Consider the following 21,174-nt stretch of genomic DNA (forward strand, 5'->3'; position numbering starts at 1 on the left):
AAAGGGATATGGGGCATGTGTGTGTGTGTGTCTAAACAAAGTGAACAAGTCTGGGAAATGGAATGCTGGTATCTTTCATATGTGAAAGGGCTATCCAGTTATAAATATGGTGCCAAAGAAAAAATCTGATTGGGCTCTAATTAGAAGTTATTGATAACTTTCTGAATCCAAAATGGTTATTCTTAATTTTTATCAATACAAGTAAGAAATAGAGTAGAACAGAATTGGAATTTTTTTTGTAGCTTCAAAGATAACATAAGTTAACATTTGGAAATCTCCCAAAAAATTGCTCTCCACTTCGGGAGGTTTATGGAATGATATCAGCATAGCCATAGCAGGAATGCATACGTTAGTAGCGTTAAAGAATTCATGCCTGAGTTGGCTTTTTTCTTTTGTACCTTCTTGTGTTGTGTATTTTAGATTCTAAGCCTTAGGGCAGGGGCTGTGTTGGATCACTAAACTTTAATTGGAAAAAGCAGTATGTGCAAATAAATAAATAAATAAACTTTAGCAAACACTAGGCCTTTTATTTTCTCAATAACTACAATAACTTTATTTAGTATGCAAACACCAAGTGTCCACATGAAATTGCAGGACAATGAACTATACGTATTAGGGAAAGTGCAACATACGCATTAAAGGAACATATAAATTCAACTTTCAGCCAAGTCCCAAGCATAGAGGACTTCCTTTCCATACTGTGGTATCTGAATCAATATACTACTACCAACATGTGTGATGCTCATCATTTTTTAAGCCCAGGATACTCTCAATGAGATTTGTGGTGAGGCATAGGGCAAGGCCTATCAAATAAAATGCCCTGCCCTTCTGCATGCATAAACAGGCTCTCTCACCAAAATCTATGATCTTCAAAAGTATTCTCTAAAACAACCTCACTAACTTTTTGAGTACTACTTTTTAAAGTATGTATGTTTGATGTTGTCTCAAACAACTGATGTACATGGGGATCTACAACTTGCTATATTATAATCAGGGTGCCATCTGATAGTGAATACTAACAACTTGACAAATGACAATAATCTTCAGAGCATGACAACAGTATTAAAACAATCAGCTCATCTAGCAGTTGCTATTAGCTGGTTATGTTAACCTTAAAATATTTAACAGCCTATAAAAACTATATACCAAATTATGCAATATGTAATTTTGAACGCAATTAATAGCAAAATAAAATATGGGAAATATTATGCTAAATCATGTGTTGCATGCAGTAAGTAGTTATTTAAAGTAGCTTACTTGATACGTTGCTGGAGCACTGTGCAGCTTAGTTTTAGATTCAGAATTAGTGTGTGATGGATTTCTACAGTCTACTCATAACCACATATTAGTAGAGTAGAAATTCCTATAGAACTATGACATATGACACCCTTGAAACATAGCAGTATAGCCTCACAGTGTGGATCTATTTTTCAGAGAGTTTCTTTTTCAAAGAGGCAGGCATCTCAGGTGGTGGGGGCCGGGGTAGCTTGAGATAAACTTTAACTGAGTCATAGATGAACCACTGCAGGGCAGTGAGGGTGCCAATCATTAAGATGCGGGTAAATAGCCCTTTCCAGATGCCTTTCATGCCCAATTTCTTGAGGACGCCTACAGCAGTGCTGCCCTTTTCTTTATTGAGCACAGATATCACAGAATCAGCTGGGTGTGAGACTACAGCGCAAAAGACTCCAGCAATATATCCACCAACAAATGTGACTCCAAGTTGTTCCATTTTGGTGCACTGATCCCGTGGTTTGGGCATGACGTATTTGTAGAGAGCCTCTACAGTTCTTTCAAAGCAGGAAAACTTCATCATGGTGTAAGGGATCTGCCGCATCCAGAGTGGAGCCACCCCCTTGTAGAAAGCCCACAGCCCTTCTTCAATGTACATCTTGGGAGCTGCCTCCCGCAGTGTGTTGGCAAAGCCATGCTGGGTCTGAATTCGTACCTTGGCAGCTTCCATTGGGGACAAAGCAATGTCAGCAAAGAACTCAGCACTGGCTGAAGCAGCAAGGTAAACGCTGGTACGCCACAGATAAGCTTGTTCGGGACCCAGCAAATCAGAGTAATATATCTTGAAGTACTCGTAGAGGCCAAACTTGGCAAGTCCTTGCATGGAGTAGCCTATGGCTGTTGGAGCCCACCCCTTGACCAGACCACGCATTCCCTCCTCTTGCACAGTGAGACTAAGCCCCTGAAAAAGTCCCCGATAGCGCGTAGGTTCTACTTGCATGCGGCACTTCACCACATCCAGCGGGCATACTGCTGTGTGGGTTGCGCCACAGCTCACCACGCCGCCCAGGGAGCATAGTATGAGGTAAGTCGTTGACCCATACTCACAGCTATACTCTTCCTCCGGTGGTGGAGGTGGAGGAGGGGCTGCTTTTTTGGTTGCAGCTGCTGCTGCTGACAGGCAGCGCCGATGTTTGCACAGAGAGAGTGGACTGCTGTTCAGGGAGGCCATTGCATCCATGGCCCTGTAGCCGCCTGAGGCCTTGCACAAAAGTGGGGGTGCAGGGCTGCCACTGCTGTTTCCCTGAGAGCTCCAGGAAGTGGGGCAAGCAACTGTCCAGAGTCGAGACCAGAGCTTGGGGTGGGGGTATGTGCAAGAACTAGAGGCCTCCATTTCCATTTTCTCCAGGTTGCTGATGGATTTGCTGTCGATACCCGTTCTCCAGGAAATATAGGCAGCTGCACTCCACAGCCAAGGTATGTTCTGGGAGGTGGTGAACTTGGTGCTGCTAGTCTCCTCCTTCCAGGAACTGCATTTTCCCTGGTCTGCAGAAGGACAAGGCATATTCAGTGCAAAGGAGAAGGGCCAGGAGCCAATTAATGGCTACTTTCCCAACTGCCACGAATCCCAGGGTTCTTCTAACCATAGAGACTCGGCCTCCAAAGGAAGGATTGGCCCTCCCAGTGGGTGCGGACTGTGCACTGCATACACTCTAGCCTGGCTCCACAAGGCCTCAGTGGGCCAAAACAGGCCTAGCACTATGGAAGCAGGCTTTTAAATACATAAAAGAGGATGGGCACTGGTTATGTTACCCTAAGGATTAGACTCTCTTTAATAATAAGATTAACCACAATGTAGAAGAGTTTGCTTGAGATTAAAAGTAACAGATGTAAAAATACATTTATCTTCCATATTTAAATAACCAGAGGCTGGTTGTTCACTCATTCATTTCTTCCTAACACCTTTGGAAGAAATAAGACAACATGGGATTCCCCAAAAGATGTTAAGCCTTAACTTTTAACTAAAGGTTTGAGTTTGATGTAAATAAAGTAGACAGTGGTTGTATGTTACTGGCTAACAGATAGCTAGCACGGTCCTAGTGGCTATATGTCACTCAGCATAAACTAAATGGCACCATGATCTCCTAAGAAGGAGGTGCATGGATACTTAGAAAACAAACATTACTTATTGGATGTGAATTGTGAAAAAAGGTAGGTTGTTAGTGGAAAATAAAGCTGGGGGAAAGATGGGAAATATAATGGGAGAGAGTTACAGGATAAAAGAGGGATACAGAGAAGTGGGGATTTCAGGATAGTGTTTTGTGGTAGAATGGATTATCTGAGAAAAGGTTTGCCAGATCTGCATGACCAGTGCTTGTTTTGTAATGGTACTCACTGGTAGAAAGTACCATTGCATCTTTTTTTTGCTGCCTATGGCAGCCATTTTGTATTGTCTTTGATCAAGATTACTTAAATAAATAAATGTCTCCTGCCATTAGATTTCTGAGCATCAGGGTTTAAAATAGTGATCTTTTTAACCTGAATGTATTATTGGGGATTGTAATGTACATAAAGCTAGTTGGATATTTCCATCTCATAGTCAGATTAACCCTCCAGTGTGTGTCCAGGTGTAATCTGTCACATACCAATGATGGGTGGGGCCAGAGACAAAAGTGTATGGGACACCCCTTCTCTTCCCCAGCTCTCTTTCTGAAACCCGCTTTTCCCTCACCTACAGGAAATTAGTCCGAGGGTCACATAAAAGTAGGCTGAGGACTGAAGGTTGCCTTCCTGTGCTCTAGGGCTACAGGGGAGTGGTGCTAAGAATTTTCCACACTGTTGTAAGAATGTATTAGAAGGCTGAAAATACATTTTGACAAAGATAAAATAGACCTGGCAAAGCTTTCCTTATTTTCTGGCCAAACCTTTGCTGCTGCCATTGCCACTGCTACTACGGCTGTGGCTTAGAATATTACCTTTCATCGTTCTCTCTCATCTGTTCACTGTCTTCTTTAAAACAGCACTTTAAATATTTGAGAGCTACTAATATGCCCTCACCCCCTTTTAATGCAAAGTAAGTTGCATAAATGTTTGTTTCTGACTCTACCTCATATTCATAGTGCTAAATTTAAATTCAATTTTTTTAACTGTAATGAAGGAAACAAAGATTCAATGTGCTCTCAGGCAGGGATTTATTGTGGGATTGATGTTGTTCATGCATACAAGTTTTTTGCAGCACCCACACAACATCATTGGTATAAAAATGACAGCCTGTATTTCCCCTATTTAATCTGGCTTTACACTTTCCATGGAATTTTCAGTAAGTTAAAGAATACCTCTTGTCGATTTGCTTTCTGTAAATGACCCATTTGTAATAAGGTGCTATCTGGAAGTACCATTAAGTTTAATGTTTTCAAGGATAAATGATGAGCATATTAGTTGTCCCCACTACATGCAAAAAGGAGAATGCTAGGCAACTAACAACAGTGTGTGACTGTTTCATTTCCTCATGTTACTGTGTTTTGCAAGCAAACTGCAGCTTCACAAAAATGGCCAAGAGGGACAATGTCAGGGCCTGAGAGGAGGTCTGCTTTTAAAGCAGATTGCTTGTCCTGCTGTGAAGTAGCAAAAAGCTAGAGAGGGCAGTGCCTGGAGGAGGCACTGCTGTGTAGGTCAAGTTCTTTGACAGCAGAACCCTCTAGCAGAAGTTGACCTTTCGGCAACTGTTGGACACAATAGCTCCTAAGCAGTTTCTGAAAGGACTTCTGAAAGTATCTATTTTCACAAAATTAGAGTTGTGGACAATGAACCAGCTTCGTGATCCACATCTGCTTCTTTTCCCTGGAGTGGTGGTATGGTTTTAAAGCCTGTATGTGTTCCCAGGTCTGTTTCCTTCACAATAGAAAGTCCTGGATTCTTGTACATTTCAGAAGGTTAGTGGCACCCATATTTAACAATATAAATTATGAAAAGAACACAGGCACTTCAAAGGTTAGCTGAGTAAACAGTACATGAAGTTTTGTAGATATCAGGGAGTTTCTGAAGCTGCACTTGGCCATTTTCTCTAAGCCAGCCTTTTTGGACCTGGATATTTGGCTAATGGACATTTTTTAAAAAATAGATGCAGTTTTTATAGGTTTTTATTTTCACTAAAATTCTGTTTCTGTTAGTTCTTGCTTGTTCCATTGGGAGGCTCAGACTTCACTATTAACCATTTGTAAAAAATCCCCCTTTTTTAATCTCAACTTTTCCTTTGAGTTCCCAGAAGCCATTTCCTTAATTTTATAAGACTGACAATTTAGAAAAACTTTTAACCAGTTTGGACTGATTGAAGTTTAGGAAGATGCATTTTAGGGGGAATTAACACGTATACATGCATTATTGGTAGTTTAGCTAATTATTTTTATTTGCAACTCTAACCTTGCTTTCCATTTATAAATTGCAGTTTTATATTTCATTCATACATTCTTTTTATTCTTATATTTCAGTTATTGCAGAGTTTTTATATTTTTGTCATTTATATGCTATGATTTAATAAATATTTCCAATTGATTTTGTTTTTCAGTATATACATACTTAAGAGGGGATCAGCATTGCACCCATTGCCTCTGCCCATGATTTCTATGTGTTACGTGAAAGTGACCTTTTTGGTTATAATTTATCTGTTTCTGTTTTTAACGTTGTTGTTTTTATATTGATGCATGATACTTTTAACTTGTAACTCTGAAATTGCTTGCAATGAAGAAAGGGATATAAATATGTATAACAAATAAATAACAGTGTTAAATTGGCTTCTATGTGTGTATAGCTATGACCCTGTGTGAACAGGGTTCCCAATTTATTATCAGACTTTTGCAATTAGCTTGATGGTTATATAGCTTGCCTTGTAACATACTGAATATCTTGTGTGGCTGTTTGGAGTTTTTAAAGAAGGCATATTAGTGCCCGTAAATGAGCTATCCATAATTGTCCATGAGTAAAAGCTGACCAAGGAATCTGGCAGAAATGGGTGGAAAAACAGCTGAAATAAGAATTTTGTGTGAAACAATAGTTTATGGTTGCCCTTCATTTATTTTATGAAAACAAGGTATTGTATAACTAAAGGCATACATAAGTTGCTTGTTTCTGTAAATGTACTATATGGAAAACTCATAGAATAAAAAGAACAAAGCATTGAGGATGCTGTCCCATAACATCTGAGGGGCCACATGTTCTCCACTTATAAAACTTAAAACATGTGAAGCTGGCCAGTTTTTAATTAACCAAAAGCCAACACTGGTTTAAGCAGCCCCAGGTAGGGCCAGCGCAAGAATCACTCAGCCACGGGGTTAACCAGTGCCAGTAAAACAACACCATCTCAGTGAATGCTGCCGCCCTCATCTCCTGTTAAAGCTCAAAATTGAGCAGCCTGCTTCTTAAGAAAACTTATTGCAGGACCACTAGAAGACTGAGTTCCTTATCTTCTGCTAGCAATCGCCTACAGTCCTTAAACCAAAAGCCCCACCTCCTTTCTGACAGAGGGAGAAGGGAGTCAGCAAGCTTAGAACACTTGATTTTAAAAAACAAAGGTTTTTGAGGATATGCAATGCCACCCACCCACCTATTACTCTGTTGAAGTCTGCTACAGGAGTTCTACTGTATTCTGGGGGCTGGCCAATTGTTTCGTTTCTTTCTGGAGCCGAACTCCTCCCCTTCTGCAGGCCCAGGCTTACTAGCTATATTGTAGCTATTCTCTGCAGCTTCTACCAGCAGATTCAGACCTGCTGCCTTGGTGTGGTGGGGCTGCAGACGGTTGCCTGCCATGGAGTCCCAAGATGCAGCTGCTCAGTCTCTCCGGGCCCCCAAATGCTCACGCTGCCGGAACCACGGCTTTGTGGTACCCGTGAAGGGCCACGCAGGCCACTGCCGCTGGAAGCAGTGCCCATGTGAAAAATGTGCTCTCATTACTGAACGCCAGAAGATCATGGCTGCGCAGAAGGCCTTGAAGAGGCAGGGACCGGACTCCCCACTCAGTGAAATGTTGCCACCTGGTCAGCACAGTCCCAGCGATGAGCAGGTGGCAACCACAGGTAGCGGCAGAAAGTGCTCCAGGATGAATCTTTCAGAACCCCCCACCCAGGGGTCTGTTGTGCAGGAAGGAGCCAAGGTGACTTCTGCAGCAGTTAGCCACTCTATGAGGACAAGAACTGCCAGGACACCACCCAAACCCAGCTCTCCAACTTTCATAGACTTAGGTATGTGGCCCAGAAAAAAGCTCTGCTTCAAACAGGCTGATGTGTTCATAGCCATTATTTTAATGTACGGTATTTTTAATCTTTGTTGGAAGCTGCCCAGAGTGGCTGGGGAAGCCCAGCCAGATGGGCGGGGTACAAATAAATTATTATTAGTATTAGTATTGGTATTATGCATATATGCACCAAATGTTCCACCTGCTCTGCCTCAATAATTTCTGTTGAGATTTGGTACTGGTGCTATTTTGGGATTTCTTCTTCCCTGAAAAGATAGTATGGATTTATTTATTTATTTTGCAGTTCCATATCCTGCTTGAGGACTTTGTAGCTGCAGGAATTTAGTCTTGGAGGCTGCTTGACCATGTTTCATTGTTGCAGAAAAGAAAGAAAAACCACCCCACAAATATATGCAGCCGGTCTTTGTTTTAAGAGTGAAATGAGCTTGCAGCAGGCCCTGCGCAGCACTGAATTGCCAATAGAGCAACAAGACTAACCCAGAGTCTGGACTTAAAATGAATTTTGTTGTATTTTACAGACATCTCCTTTAGCAAAGGGAATATATCACAGCCAGTGCAAATAAACAGGGAAGTTACTGCCATTTGTTAGGACCGGGTGTGTAAAATATAAAAGAGAAAAGCAAACCTGGTATTTGACTGTTGTCTTATGAAAAATTATTTTTGCAATGAAAGTGGTGCTCATATGTGGCTGCTTTTACAAATATCTAGAGCTGCAGTGAATTTTGGGAGGGAAAAATTAAGATCTAACTTTGCAAAAATAAATTTTATTTTACAATACTTAGATTTTTTTGGTCAGCATTCTCATTATTGAATTTAAGGGTTAAAGTAACAACATGGAGTTTAGAAAATGTTAAATCTAGCAAGTTGATAGCAATACTGCCTTAAATCAACAAGCTGTAAGTAAAACAAATTTATCAAAAACATATATGTTGCAAAATGTTGTATTTAAGCTCTGCAATTTTCCTCAGTTTTAAATTTTCAGAACATGTTGGTTCAGTTCTAAAAAATATGTGGTTAATATGACTTCAACATGCTCTCTAGCTGTTTAATTCTATTATCTCTATTTTGTGCTATCTTTAATTGTGGTTTGCCATCTACTGGTTTGTCAGTGTACTAAACATTATTAAAACAGCCTGTATGTTATTCTTTTATTTAGACTTAGCATTAAATCTGTGAGCTTGTTTTCAAATGCATCAGGTTGTGTTTTGTTTTGAAATACTGATAAATCTTCCAGCCACAAGTGCTACAAATTCAGAGGCCCTGGTAGTCTTTAACTTTGCTTCAATACCACATGGTGTCTAGAAGCTTTTAATCTGCGAGTAGGAATGGTGTCTCTGGACATTCTCCAGCTGGGTGGGAGCAATTTATCCATGAGTACCTCTACATATCTGTAAAAACATTTAGATAACCCAGCCAGAGGCGTAACTAGGGTCCCTTGCGCCCTTGGCAAGGAGCTGTATTGGTGGCGCCACCCCCAGAAAAAAACCTGACTTTACTGTAATAGCCACATTAGAAATTGCTGCATTTTATTCTACCTAAGTACTTGAAGTGACCAGAGTTAGTGTGAGGATTGGAGGAAGGGTGAAAACATTTGCATGTCTTTGTTCTGTGGTGCAATAAGGTTGGGAAGCTAGTTCCACTTTTGATCTCTCCACGACAGTGGCAGTGTGCTACCACACACTTTCCAGTCTCCAGTGGTCTACCTTCAAATACCGCCTTGCCATTTCTCCTACAGCTCAGCTCCCCACTCTTGTCTAAATTCACAACTTTACACAGATAGCTGGAGAAAGATTTCTGGGGTGATTATTGCTTCTCCCTGGGCCTGCGCCCCCAGCGAAGGCCTGTTTCACCAGCCCCTAAGTACACCTCTGAACCCAGCTATGTAGGTACAACCAATCGTGAGGTTCTTTCCCACAGACCTGGCAATTTGCCCCAGTGCAGTGAGAATTACGACCTTCTCCCCATGTTTTGGCAATTTAAGCATCCTCCTAGCTGCACAGAGCTGGTTCTGGATAATCATCTCCTACAATGTTGGGAGGACATCTAAAAAGGACCTACTCATGAATATTCAAATAGTGGAAGCACAGTATTTTCAAGATGCTAAAATACATGGAAATCTTACATATATTGTTTATAACACTATTCCATTCAACTATTCTATTTCTCTGTAGACCAGCCTCAAGAATGTGCTGTTGTGGGCCCAGAATCTGTGGAGAGGGAGCCTCCGAAACTGTATCCCGGGTACTCTGGGATATACCCTTACCATCCAATTTCTGTTGGATTCACTATCAACCAAACAGGCTACAGAGGCCCTTCGCCTGCCTCTGTCTTGCCCCTGCAAGCAGGTTTCAGGCACTTTCCTAGCAGTCATGGGCCAGGAGGTGTTGCTTCTATGCCAGTAAGTGACGTTTTAGCCATAGTACTGCTTAATGCAAGCTCTGTTTGAATGCAGGAGCTCAGGTCTCGAAATATACTTGCAAAAAGAAAGAAAGAAAGAAAACCCTTTGCCTCTGGTTGCATCAGTCTTGAATTGTATGTAGACAAAACAAAAAAGGGGTAAATTTCAGGGTTATACAAAACTTGTCCCTTTAATTTTATTGAGTTTTCCACCATTCCCACTCCTGGTCTTGAATATAGATATTATCTCTGCGAGTGTTTCAGATCGGCTACTATTAGGAACTGTACAAACTGGATGCACACTGGAATGAGCTTCCAGACAGGCAGCTCCTAGTGCCATCCATTCATGGCTTTTCTGCTGTAAGCTACAATTGGAATTGACTTTCTACACTATTACTCTATGTATAGACCTGCTATGTTCCATCCTCATCACTGGATGTGAAACAGCTGATGTGGGTGGAAAAGAAGGTCCAAATCATGTGAGCAGCTACTGGAAGAGAAGCATGCATTTGTTATACTGATAAAGCAGTCTATAAATTTTGTTAAATGAAAAAATAAAAACAGCCTTTGTAGCTTTTGCCATTTTAGCAGCTTGCTTAGTTTTGAATCAATATTTAATGCCAGTGTGTATTTTATGGCTATCTGCTTTTAATCAAAGGCGTATTATAGTGGTAATAAAAACTAAAAATCCTTCCTGATCACTGCCATTAACCACATTGCTAAAATGGTGTTGACGACAAAGGGGTTTTTACTTCATAAAAAAGTAAAGCCAGAAAAGCATTTTAGTGCTAATTAAAATATCAATTAAAAAAAAGCAGAGTGATAAAATTGTTTCCACCACAAAGGTAACAGCATATATATGTTGTGATAGATCAATACCCACAGGAAAATAGTGCTGTTCTAAAAAGATATTTAAGTACTTCTAAGAGCATCCGCACCTGTGGAGATTGCGTTCCTCTTCTGTTCTCCTGAAAAAGGTGCCTGGTAGGCATCAGGATGCCTCATGGAAACTGATTAATCAATTGCATAATAAAGTCAGACGTTTCGGTGTATGTCTGTTCTTCTGAGAAAAGACAGTAGAACAGGAAAAATACAATGCAACAGCTGTGTAGCTGTCTTGTAAAGACTAGTGAACAAAGCATGACTATCCCACACAAAATGCCAGGTGTGAAGTACCTTAAATGTGATTTAACCACTACTTTCAACAGATATGTGCATCCAAGTTCAGGTGTTCTCCTTTGCTTTCAGTGGGGTACATATTTGGTTGTTCACTCAGAAATAATCCTCATTTTAAATACCCAGCTCCCAGTTGGCACAAAATATAGTGTATCCATACACTGATAATTGTTTCTTCAAAGTGAAAGTAAATCGGACAGAATTTGACAGAAGTTGTTTTCAAGGTATCTACACTAGAGAAACCCACATCAGAAATTGAACCTGCTGGATAATTGAACTAATCATTCTCTTGGGGTTTTAGGGGCCTTTTCTCTTTTTTTTTAGTACATATTGCAACTGGCTCCTGTTAGGGCACATGTACATGGAGAACTTTGCCCATGTTCACAGTTTTGCACTTGAATGGAAGCTCAGGACACTGTAAATGGAAATGGTATGTAAATGCAAAATGGGTTCCCAGTATGATGAAAACTGCCATAATTTCCCCAGTCAATCTGGAATAGTGTAGCTAGGTACAAAAAAGGACAGGGCTCCTGTAATTTATCAGTAGCAGCTTGTAATGCAAGCTACAGCTGTAGAATTTCATTCTTCTGCACAACTATTAAAGCTGCAGGACCCTGAGCGTAAGTTCATAAGGAAAGCCAAAGGCCCATCTACTCCAGCATACTGTTCTTTCAGTGGCCAACCAGATGGAAGCCTGCAAGCAGGTCCCGAGTGCCACAACACTTTTCCCACATTTGGTTCCTAGCAAATGGTATTCAGAGGCATCCTATATTTGACACTGGAAGTAGAGCATAGCCACAATGACCTCTTTTGCTCCTGGTCAACCTACACATAAATCTTCATAAACAGTTCAGAATTATATGATGATAAAACACATTTTGTCTTAGCCTTCTGCCCTTTTATGTATTCACTCTGAAACCAAATACCTTTGTCTCTTTGCCTTCATGCAGATGCAAGATGTAGGTGGAGATTTTTGTCCAGGTTATTACACTCCGTTGCCACCTTTTATACCTCAGGGATTTCTGCCAGGGATTCACTACATTCCGCCGCCTCTCCCACTGAATGTTGTGGCTGAAGCTACAAAGGAAACATCTGGTAAGCATTCAAAAGGTTCCGTTGGTTGCATAGCTGGTGTGTTGTGGCTGTCCACCCAGACAGGAAGGGGATAAATAACAACTAAGACAAGTGTACGGGCCACAACTTTCACATGACTACAGTGAGGTAAGCATGGCATTAGGTTAGGATCCGTTATCCTGAAAGACTCCTGATATGGATGCCAATATGCCATCCCCGCATGCCTGTTGGGGAATCCCATGGAGGTTGGCTAGTGTGAAAGGACGCCATGTGACTAGTATCCTGGTGGTAACCTGATATGAATAGTGACAGGAGTGGAGCGCCTGGGCCAGACCTGGTGGGAGGGTCCTAAAGATGGCAATGATTATATCTTTATTTATAGTCTTCCTTTCTCCTGACAGGGACTCAAGGAAGTTTACAGATAAGAACAACTAAAAGCATAGAAGAAACTATCATTAAAAAGCAATTAAACAGTAATAGAAAAAAAGACTTTGGCAATCCCACCTGCCACTGAACTCAATGTGTTTTGATTATATGCAATTTTGGCTTTATGCACTATCCCTGGAATGTAACTCCTGCATTAATTGAGAGTCACCTGTACTCTGTACTGACTGGCAGCTGTTCTCCAGGGTTTCAGGCAGGAATATTTCCGTTACCAGGAGACACTAGGCAATGAACCCTTTGCCCGTGTGGGGTGTGTTTTACCACTGAGCAATAGCACTTCCCTCTTTAGCATGGTCCTTCTTAAAATATTTAGCTCCTGTTTGCTTTTCATCTTGAATTGTGGATATTTATTTATTTATTTATTTATTTATTTATTTATTTGGAAATATAAATTAATAGCTGCTTTCAGATTTGGTAAGGTCAAGGAAAAACCACACACAAAAAACCCCCTTAAGTATTGTATTTACCTTTCTTGGTTTCATGCCTTTAGCCCAGTGTAGGGGAAAATCAAGTATACTATGGGCAACCTTTGGTTGGCTCACAGCCGTGATACAGAAACATTTTCTACAGTTTCAAACAGAGTTAACTTTTCCCTTCAGAAGAACTACTTTTCCTGTTCTGCCACAAACATGGCTGATAGAAACATGCTGAAATAACTCATGAAATAGCTCTTATTTGTATGTTCATGCCTACCTGTTGTTATTTTTTAAAATCCTATGTGTGAAAAGCTAGCACATCAAAGAAAAGGCTAGACTTGAAACTCTTTCCCTATACATGTGCTTTGTTTTTGATGTAGAGAAGCACTCAAAACTCTGTGACCTAAATACATACTCTGAAGCACCACATACTGTTTTGTGTACATAATTAGGTTGCCTGAAAACTGAAAAATTGTTTGCTTCCTAGCAGCAGTTTGTCTCAAGCTGAGAAGGTATGTGTCAGGGAACTGCCATCGGAAGGACAGGTGGTGAGAAGGCTTCAGGAGAATAGGAGAGCCTCTTCTTCAGCAGAAGAGGGAACCAGTAGGGGGAGTGCGGGAGCTCCAAAGGAAAGGGAGTCGGAGGGGAGGCTCTGGGATACTTCCAGTGGGAACAGCGAGGAGGTATCGGAACAGCCCTTAAGGACTCCCACCCCCCGCCGGAAACTGTCACGCAGGGAATCCAGGAGGCGCATGTCTGTGAAACAGCTTTTATGTTGGAAACGCTTCCGCAAACGCCCACTGTCAGATTCTACCAGCGACTGAGGGAGCCATGCTCAAGGGCTCCTCTCAAGCCAGGGTTTCACTACACTGAGTGAGCTCTGAGGGATCGAGTTTCAACGCACAAGCAGCTCATTATCCCACCACAGCAATCTGACAGTCCCTGAAAGCAGCTTGTGCAAAGAGAGGCATCATGAGCAACCCAGCCGGAGCCGGAGATGGGGGAGCAGCTGCAGCCGGTCCTAGCCTGGAAGAAAGGTACAGGATGTTGGAGGTACAGTTAGCTCTGCAAACGGCGAGGTTGGAGGAGAGGAGGGCTCATGATGCAGAAAAGGGGAAAGCCGCCCAGCTCTCGAGGAAAGTGCCAGGACTGGTGCAGAAGTTTGGGGGTGATCCCAGGAATTATCAAGCCTTCAGGACTGAGATGCAATATGCCCTCAATCTGCAGTTTGATGATTTTCCTGATGAGGATTCGAGGGTTGCTTTTGTGATTGGGCATCTCGAAGGCCCGGCCAGAGATTGGGTGAGACCACTAATGGCAGCCAATAATGAAGCCCTAAGGGACACAAGGAAGTTTTTTCGCGCCATGGATCTGATGTTTTCCAGCGAGATTGAGCAGGGAGTGGCGCGCAGGCAGTTAATGGCGTGTAAACAAGGGAACCGATCTGTCCGTGAGTACTGGACTGAGTTCACCATGTTGATCCATAAATTAGGATGGGATTTGTCAGCGGAACCGATACAAATGCTGTTCGAAGAAGGACTATCTTCGGCAGTGAAAGACGAACTTTCCCGGGGGCCCAGGGCGGAGTCTATGGACCTTCTGACTAAATCAGCGCTGGCCATAGGCTCACGCCAAGAGGCCAGAGCCTTGGAGAAGCGGGAAGGGAAAGGGGAGCGTTGGAGGGATTTCCGCATTCCAGAGATGCCAGAGCAGCCTTCTCTGCCAGCAGAGCCGATGGAGATCGGAACAGCGCGCGCGCGCGCAATTTCAAACCCCAGTGAAGGGCGGAAGAAGGAGGGAAAAGGCGCCAAGAAATGTTTTCTCTGCCAACAGCCAGGTCATTTTGCCAGAGTTTGTCCGCAAAGAAAGGAATGGCAAGGAATGGCGGGAGCTGTTGGGGAGGAGGGAGAAGCAGCTAAGGAGCAAGTAAAAGCCAACGCCTGGCTGCCACCGACGGGGCACAGCAGCCAGGCCAAGGAACAGTAAATGTGCCCACGCCAGAACCCCCAAGACCAGCTCTTGTAATAGAGGTATTGCTGGAGCTGGCAAACGGACACCCACTAAAAGTGAAGGCGTTACTAGACTCAGGCAGCTCCTGCAACTTTATGAGTAAGGAGTTTGCAGCCGCCCATCAGATACAAACCATTCCTTTAAAAAATCCCCTGCAGGTGACCACGATTGATGGGAGGGCGCTGTTGGGGGGAGAAGTAGACCAGCAGACTGTCCCCATGACAATGAGGGTGGCAAGACACACAGAACGGATAGCGTTTAATATAGCCACGTTGGGAGGAGCGCCCATCATTTTGGGGATGAGCTGGCTAGCGCTGCATGATCCGCTTGTGGGATGGCATCAGAGAGTGGTTTCCTTTGGGTCGGCGCATTGTATGGGACACTGCACAGAAAAAGGGGGCCAAGTAGGCACTCAGGCCGCGTTAGCAAAGATAGAAGCAATGGAACAAGGTAGGGTACCACGACAATATGCAGATTTTGCCGACGTCTTCAGCGAAAGGGAAGCAGATAAACTACCCCCGCACAGACCCTTTGACTGCCAAATCAACTTACTTCCAGGAGCGCAATTGCCAGTGGGCAAGGTGTATGCAATGTCTGACAGAGAGATGCAGGAGCTAAGGGAGTTTATTGACAAAAACCTCAAGCGTGGGTTCATCAGGGAGTCACGAGCGGTGGGGGGTAGTCCAGTGTTCTTTGTAGACAAAAAAAACTCGGACAAACCGAGATTAATTGTGGGTTTCAGGGCCCTAAACGCAGTGTCCGAACCCGTGAGCTTCCCTATGCCCAGAATCGATGACATTCTGACCCGGGTGAGAAAAGGGAAGATTTTTACCAAGCTGGACCTGAGGGGGGCGTATAACCTGATACGTATGAGAAAGGGAGATGAGTGGAAAACCACTATGTTCACCCCCTTGGGGGCATTTGAGTACTGCGTTATGCCTTTCGGCCTCCAGGCGGGTTCAGCAGTATTTCAATCATTCATGAATCACGTACTAGGACCATTGCTGTACAAGAACTGCGCTGCGTTCTTGGACGATGTACTGGTGTACTCGGAGGATGAAGAGCAGCATGTGCGAGATGTGCGAGAAGTACTGAGCAAACTGCAAGAAAACCAGCTGTGGGTGAAACTGGAGAAGTGTCAGTTTCACACCAGGGAGGTGGAATTCCTTGGGTACCGGTTGTCGGACAAGGGGCTGGCCATGGATCCTAGCAAGGTGCAAGCGGTGCTGGAATGGAGGCCACCGAAAACTAAGAAAGATGTGCAGAGGTTTTTGGGGTTCGGAAACTTCTATCGGAAGTTCATCAAGAACTTCGCCCATTTAACAGCCCCCATCACGGATTGTCTCAGCAGTAAGAAGAAATTTGTCTGGACGGAAGAAGCGCAGCGAGCTTTCGAAAGTTTAAAGAGGGCGTTTGCTTCGGAAGAACAACTCTTACACGTGGATCTGCAGCAGCCGATGAGGGTGGAAACCGACGCGTCTGACAGAGCGGTGGGGGCCGTGCTTCTGCAGCCAGGAGCGAATACGTCGGAATGGAGGCCGTGTGCCTTCTTCTCGAGGAAATTGAACAAGTCTGAGAGGAATTATACAGTGTACGACAGAGAATTACTCGCTGTCCACGAAGCGTTCAAGAGATGGAGACACCTGTTGATTGGAGCGCAACACAAGGTTCAAGTGCGGACAGACCACAAAAATCTAGAATACTGGAGAACAGCCCGAGTGTTGAACCAGAGACAAGTAAGATGGGCGCAAGAGTTCTCCAAGTTCAATTTTGAGATTCGCTACGTGCCAGGGGCTGAGAATGTCAGGGCGGACGCTCTCTCCAGAAAACCTGAGTACTTGGAGGGGGAAGGAGGGGCGGAAGAAAGACATATCATCTCAGAGGACCACTGGGTTTGTGGGGCGGCATTGGTGGGGCAAAGAGAACTGGTAGAGGGTATTGAAAACGATGAATATGCCCAAGAGAAACTTAGGGAACTCAGGGAGACAGGTGAGAACGCAGGGGGGTTTGAGGAAAAGAACGGAAAACTATATTACAAAGGGGCGCTCTACATACCAGGTGGGGAACTAAGAGGGCGGGTGCTTAAGCAGTTGCATGACAGCCCCACGGCGGGGCACTTCGGGCAGCACAAAACCATGTGGTTGGTTACCAGGGAGTTTTGGTGGCCCAAGGTGCGGGAGGACGTGCGGGAGTATGTCAGGGGATGCGACAGGTGCCAAAGAGCAAAGGGAGAGAGGTTGGCGCCAGCGGGGTTATTAGAACCCTTACCCACCCCAGAAAGGCCATGGGAGATGGTATCCATAGACTTCATGACCGATCTACCGAGATCCAAAGGGAAAACCGCGGTCATGGTGGTGGTAGATCTACTAACTAAGATGTGCCACTTTATAGCTTGTTCACATGCAGTGACAGCGGAAGAAACCGCAAGGTTGTTTGTGGAGCACATTTTTAGGTTGCATGGCGCCCCCTTGAGGGTTTTGAGCGACAGAGGAAAACAATTTACTTCTAGGTTCTGGAGGAAACTAATGAGCATGTTGCATGTGGAGGTAAGTTTTTCCACCGCCAGACACCCAGAAACAAATGGGCAAGCAGAAAGGGCAAACGGGGTTTTGCAACAATATCTGAGGTGTTATGTAAAGGACAGAGAAACGGATTGGGTGGACTGGTTACCTCTGGCAGAATTTGCCTACAACAACGCGGAGAACGTGTCCACAGGGATGAGTCCCTTTCTAGCCAATTATGGGTGTCATCCTCGGGCGTTTCCAGGAGAGGGCGGGGGAAGGTGGAGTGTACCTGCAGCGGAAAATTTTGTTGAAGAGATGGAAGCGATCCACCGTCAGCTCCAACTCAACTTAGAGAAAGCCAAAGAAGAATATAAGAAGCAAGCTGACAGAAATAGGAGGGAAGGCGAAACCATAAGGGTGGGTAACCGGGTGTGGCTATCCACCCAAGGACTGCCGTTCAAGGGAGGGTGTAAGAAATTGAGACCCAAACGGTTGGGACCCTTTGAGGTCATACAGCAGGTCAACCCAGTAGCATTCAAACTCCGATTGCCCAGTCACATGAAATTGCACCCAGTATTTCACAGGTCATTACTGTCGCCATACAGAGAGGGGTGTGAGTGGGGGGAACATGAGAGGGAGGTCACCCGGACACCCGTCATAGAAGAGAGAGAACGCAACATGGATGTGGCAGGGATCATTGATTCCAGGTGGAAGGGGAATCAGGTGGAATACTTGGTAGAATGGGAGGGGGAGGAAGAGTCAGAAAACGCATGGGTACCGGCAGAGGAAGTTAAAGACGAGATTTTAATAGAAACGTTTCATCGGCGTTTCCCAAGTAAACCACAACCAGTGGCAAGGTTTAGGAGGGAACACTTCGGGACTACAGATGAGGAAGGGGAATTTGAAGGGTTCCCAGAGTCGGAAGTGGAGGTGGAAACAGATTCCGACGAAGAAGAGGAAGAGGGGGAAAGAGGCGGTAGGCCGTGGTTAGAAGTGTTTGAATCCTCAGAGGATGAGGGGAGTTCCTTCCAGGGATTTCCGTCCTCGCCGCCAGTAAGAGAAGAGGCGGGAGGGGGTGAAGGGGGCCCTGGGGGGGAGGTGGATGTCAGGGAACTGCCATCGGAAGGACAGGTGGTGAGAAGGCTTCAGGAGAATAGGAGAGCCTCTTCTTCAGCAGAAGAGGGAACCAGTAGGGGGAGTGCGGGAGCTCCAAAGGAAAGGGAGTCGGAGGGGAGGCTCTGGGATACTTCCAGTGGGAACAGCGAGGAGGTATCGGAACAGCCCTTAAGGACTCCCACCCCCCGCCGGAAACTGTCACGCAGGGAATCCAGGAGGCGCATGTCTGTGAAACAGCTTTTATGTTGGAAACGCTTCCGCAAACGCCCACTGTCAGATTCTACCAGCGACTGAGGGAGCCATGCTCAAGGGCTCCTCTCAAGCCAGGGTTTCACTACACTGAGTGAGCTCTGAGGGATCGAGTTTCAACGCACAAGCAGCTCATTATCCCACCACAGTATGTTTTGAAAAGCTGCTAACTTCAACGTGGGAACAAAGTTCATTTTGTAAAAGCACTATATGTGTATTCTCCTTTGCTTGCAAGATGCTTTTTTCTAATGGATCTCGTTGATAGTGCTGTCTGTCAGGCACACTTCTGCTAGTAGTGAAATGCACCTTCAACCCTTGATTTCACAAGTATCTTTATCTGGTTTAGTCCTATGTGGATTTAGTCATACGTATCTTTAGCCAAATAGATTTACCGTACAGAAAGTCAGATATCATTGACGGACAGTCATACTCATAGATGACCCAGACTAACAAATCCATTAATTTCAGTAATCTATTCAGGTTATGAGTCAGATACCACCCCAGATTTTAAAGGAACAGAGCCAATCTTTCCATTCTTTTCTCACATTCTATGGCATGAATGTGGGATGTGAAAATTATTTTTGGAGTTTTAAGTTCTGATGTTTAATTTTTGAGTAGCCACAAGAGGGCAAACTACTTGGAAATCAATCTCAAACTCTTTAGAGTTGTCAATGGGGGGGGGGTTGTTTGAAACTTTAAGGATTTTATAGCATCTTTGTAGACTACATAAAGTAAGTTGTATATTTGCAGTAGTATTGGGGAGTTGATCTAATAAGCCACCATCTGCAAACTAGAAAGATACAAGCTATAATAACATGAGGTGATAAGCTTATTTGTATTTCAAATATTTGTATGATTCAAGATCAAAAATGGACATGAAATTAAAACAGAGAATTCCTTGGATTAATTGTAAAGAGCAGATTCATACAAAGAACCTGAAATCACTGGATTGTTCTTCTGCTTCTGTATTTCAGCTACACCTGCAGATAGCCAGGATTCTGGAGTGACATCTGAATGCAGCCTGTCATCTTCTCAGGAAGATGCCAGTGGAAAATGTTCCTCATATTCTGAGCACTAAATGCACCAAAAAGTCATGTTCAAATGTTGACTTCAAGTGCTGCCATTCTGAAAGTGATGTTTTGTTTTGCGTCACTGACTGGTCACGTCAGTATTTGGGTTGGTATTGTTCACAACATTTGGTCTATCGGGTGCTATCCACACAGGAATTTCCGCTGCTTGGTGCCTTAATGCCAAAGTGGAAGTTTAGGAATCTTCATAGTCTGTTTCTGACATGCAGATGGGCAGGAAGTTAATGCAGGCTCAACTCAGGATTAATGTAAACAGTAGGAGATCAGATGTGCTCAAGTACATGCGATCCCCAAATAAAGTTGTGTCTGGTCACACTTTCACACCACCTCCCAGCCTGTGGTTGTGAAAGTGGATATTCTAGCCATTTCTAGGCTTGCCAGCTTTTGTTATCTGCTTCTGTCTGAGCCTTTAACAAGAGTTTGCTATGTAGATATTAGCAGGCGATAATGATTATCTCCATTGCTTGAAAAGTTTCATTTGCTAATTCTTCCATTTCAGGCTGCTATTAAAACCCCAGAATCAGGCTAATTCTTTTTCTGACAAGTTGGCAGCCCTAACTTACGCTTGTGCTGCAGCTGTGTATTTCTTTCAAAGTTCAGGAGAGGAACTATAGAGGGATGGCTCAGATGCTTTTTTATGCTTCAGTGGGTATTAGAGCTGCAGTACACATAATGGGATGTTTATAGGGAAATAACTGTTGAGTTTCAAGGGCCTGCTAATGATAACAGACCATGAATAGAGTTGTGGTTCATATGGCTGAACAGTTGGGATCAATTTGGGATAGCAGAGTTAACAGTTGCCACTATGATTAAGGTCCCATCTGCACTATATATTTAAAGCAGTGTCATACCACCTTAAACAGTCAGGGCCTTCCTCAAAGAATCCTGGGAACTGTTTTTTTTTTTTTTTGTTTATGATGCTGTGAGGGATTAGGAGATCCCAGAGCTACAATTCCCAGAGTTCTCTGGGAAGAGAGGTTGGCTGTTAAACCACTCTGAGAAGTGTTACTCTGGGAGAACAGGGGTCCCCTAGCAACTCTAAGCACCCTTAACGAACAAGTTCCCAGGATTCTTTGGGGGAAGCTCTGACTGCTTCAAGGCCTTTAAATATACAGTGCAGGCAGGGTCTAAGTGTAGCTCTTCATGCTCAGTGTTTGAATTGTGTCATTTATATAACTATTTCATGTTAATTATGGCTTAGTCCAAAACCAGAGACAAGA

At 43.8% G+C, this 21,174-nt stretch overlaps 1 protein-coding gene and 1 pseudogene across 2 annotated transcripts; one reads left to right on the forward strand and one right to left on the reverse strand.

Moving 5' to 3' along the window:
- Nucleotides 1-525: 525 nt before the first annotated feature.
- Nucleotides 526-2,916, reverse strand: LOC307218480 (solute carrier family 25 member 3 pseudogene; annotated as a pseudogene). The gene has a single exon. The product of its transcript is annotated as a solute carrier family 25 member 3 pseudogene (transcript).
- A 3,176-nt stretch (nucleotides 2,917-6,092) lies between these two features.
- On the forward strand, nucleotides 6,093-20,627 carry DMRTB1 (DMRT like family B with proline rich C-terminal 1). The gene is made up of 4 exons (XM_079980792.1): nucleotides 6,093-7,466; nucleotides 9,652-9,878; nucleotides 12,004-12,148; nucleotides 19,841-20,627. Exons 1-4 carry the CDS (start codon nucleotides 7,034-7,036, stop codon nucleotides 19,942-19,944), a joined length of 909 nt encoding a protein of 302 aa, XP_079836918.1. The 5' UTR covers nucleotides 6,093-7,033; the 3' UTR covers nucleotides 19,945-20,627.
- Nucleotides 20,628-21,174: the final 547 nt, after the last annotated feature.

This window comes from Podarcis cretensis (genome assembly GCF_951804945.1).
Source record: "Podarcis cretensis genome assembly, chromosome: 6".
In the NCBI taxonomy this organism is placed as follows: domain Eukaryota; kingdom Metazoa; phylum Chordata; class Lepidosauria; order Squamata; family Lacertidae; genus Podarcis; species Podarcis cretensis.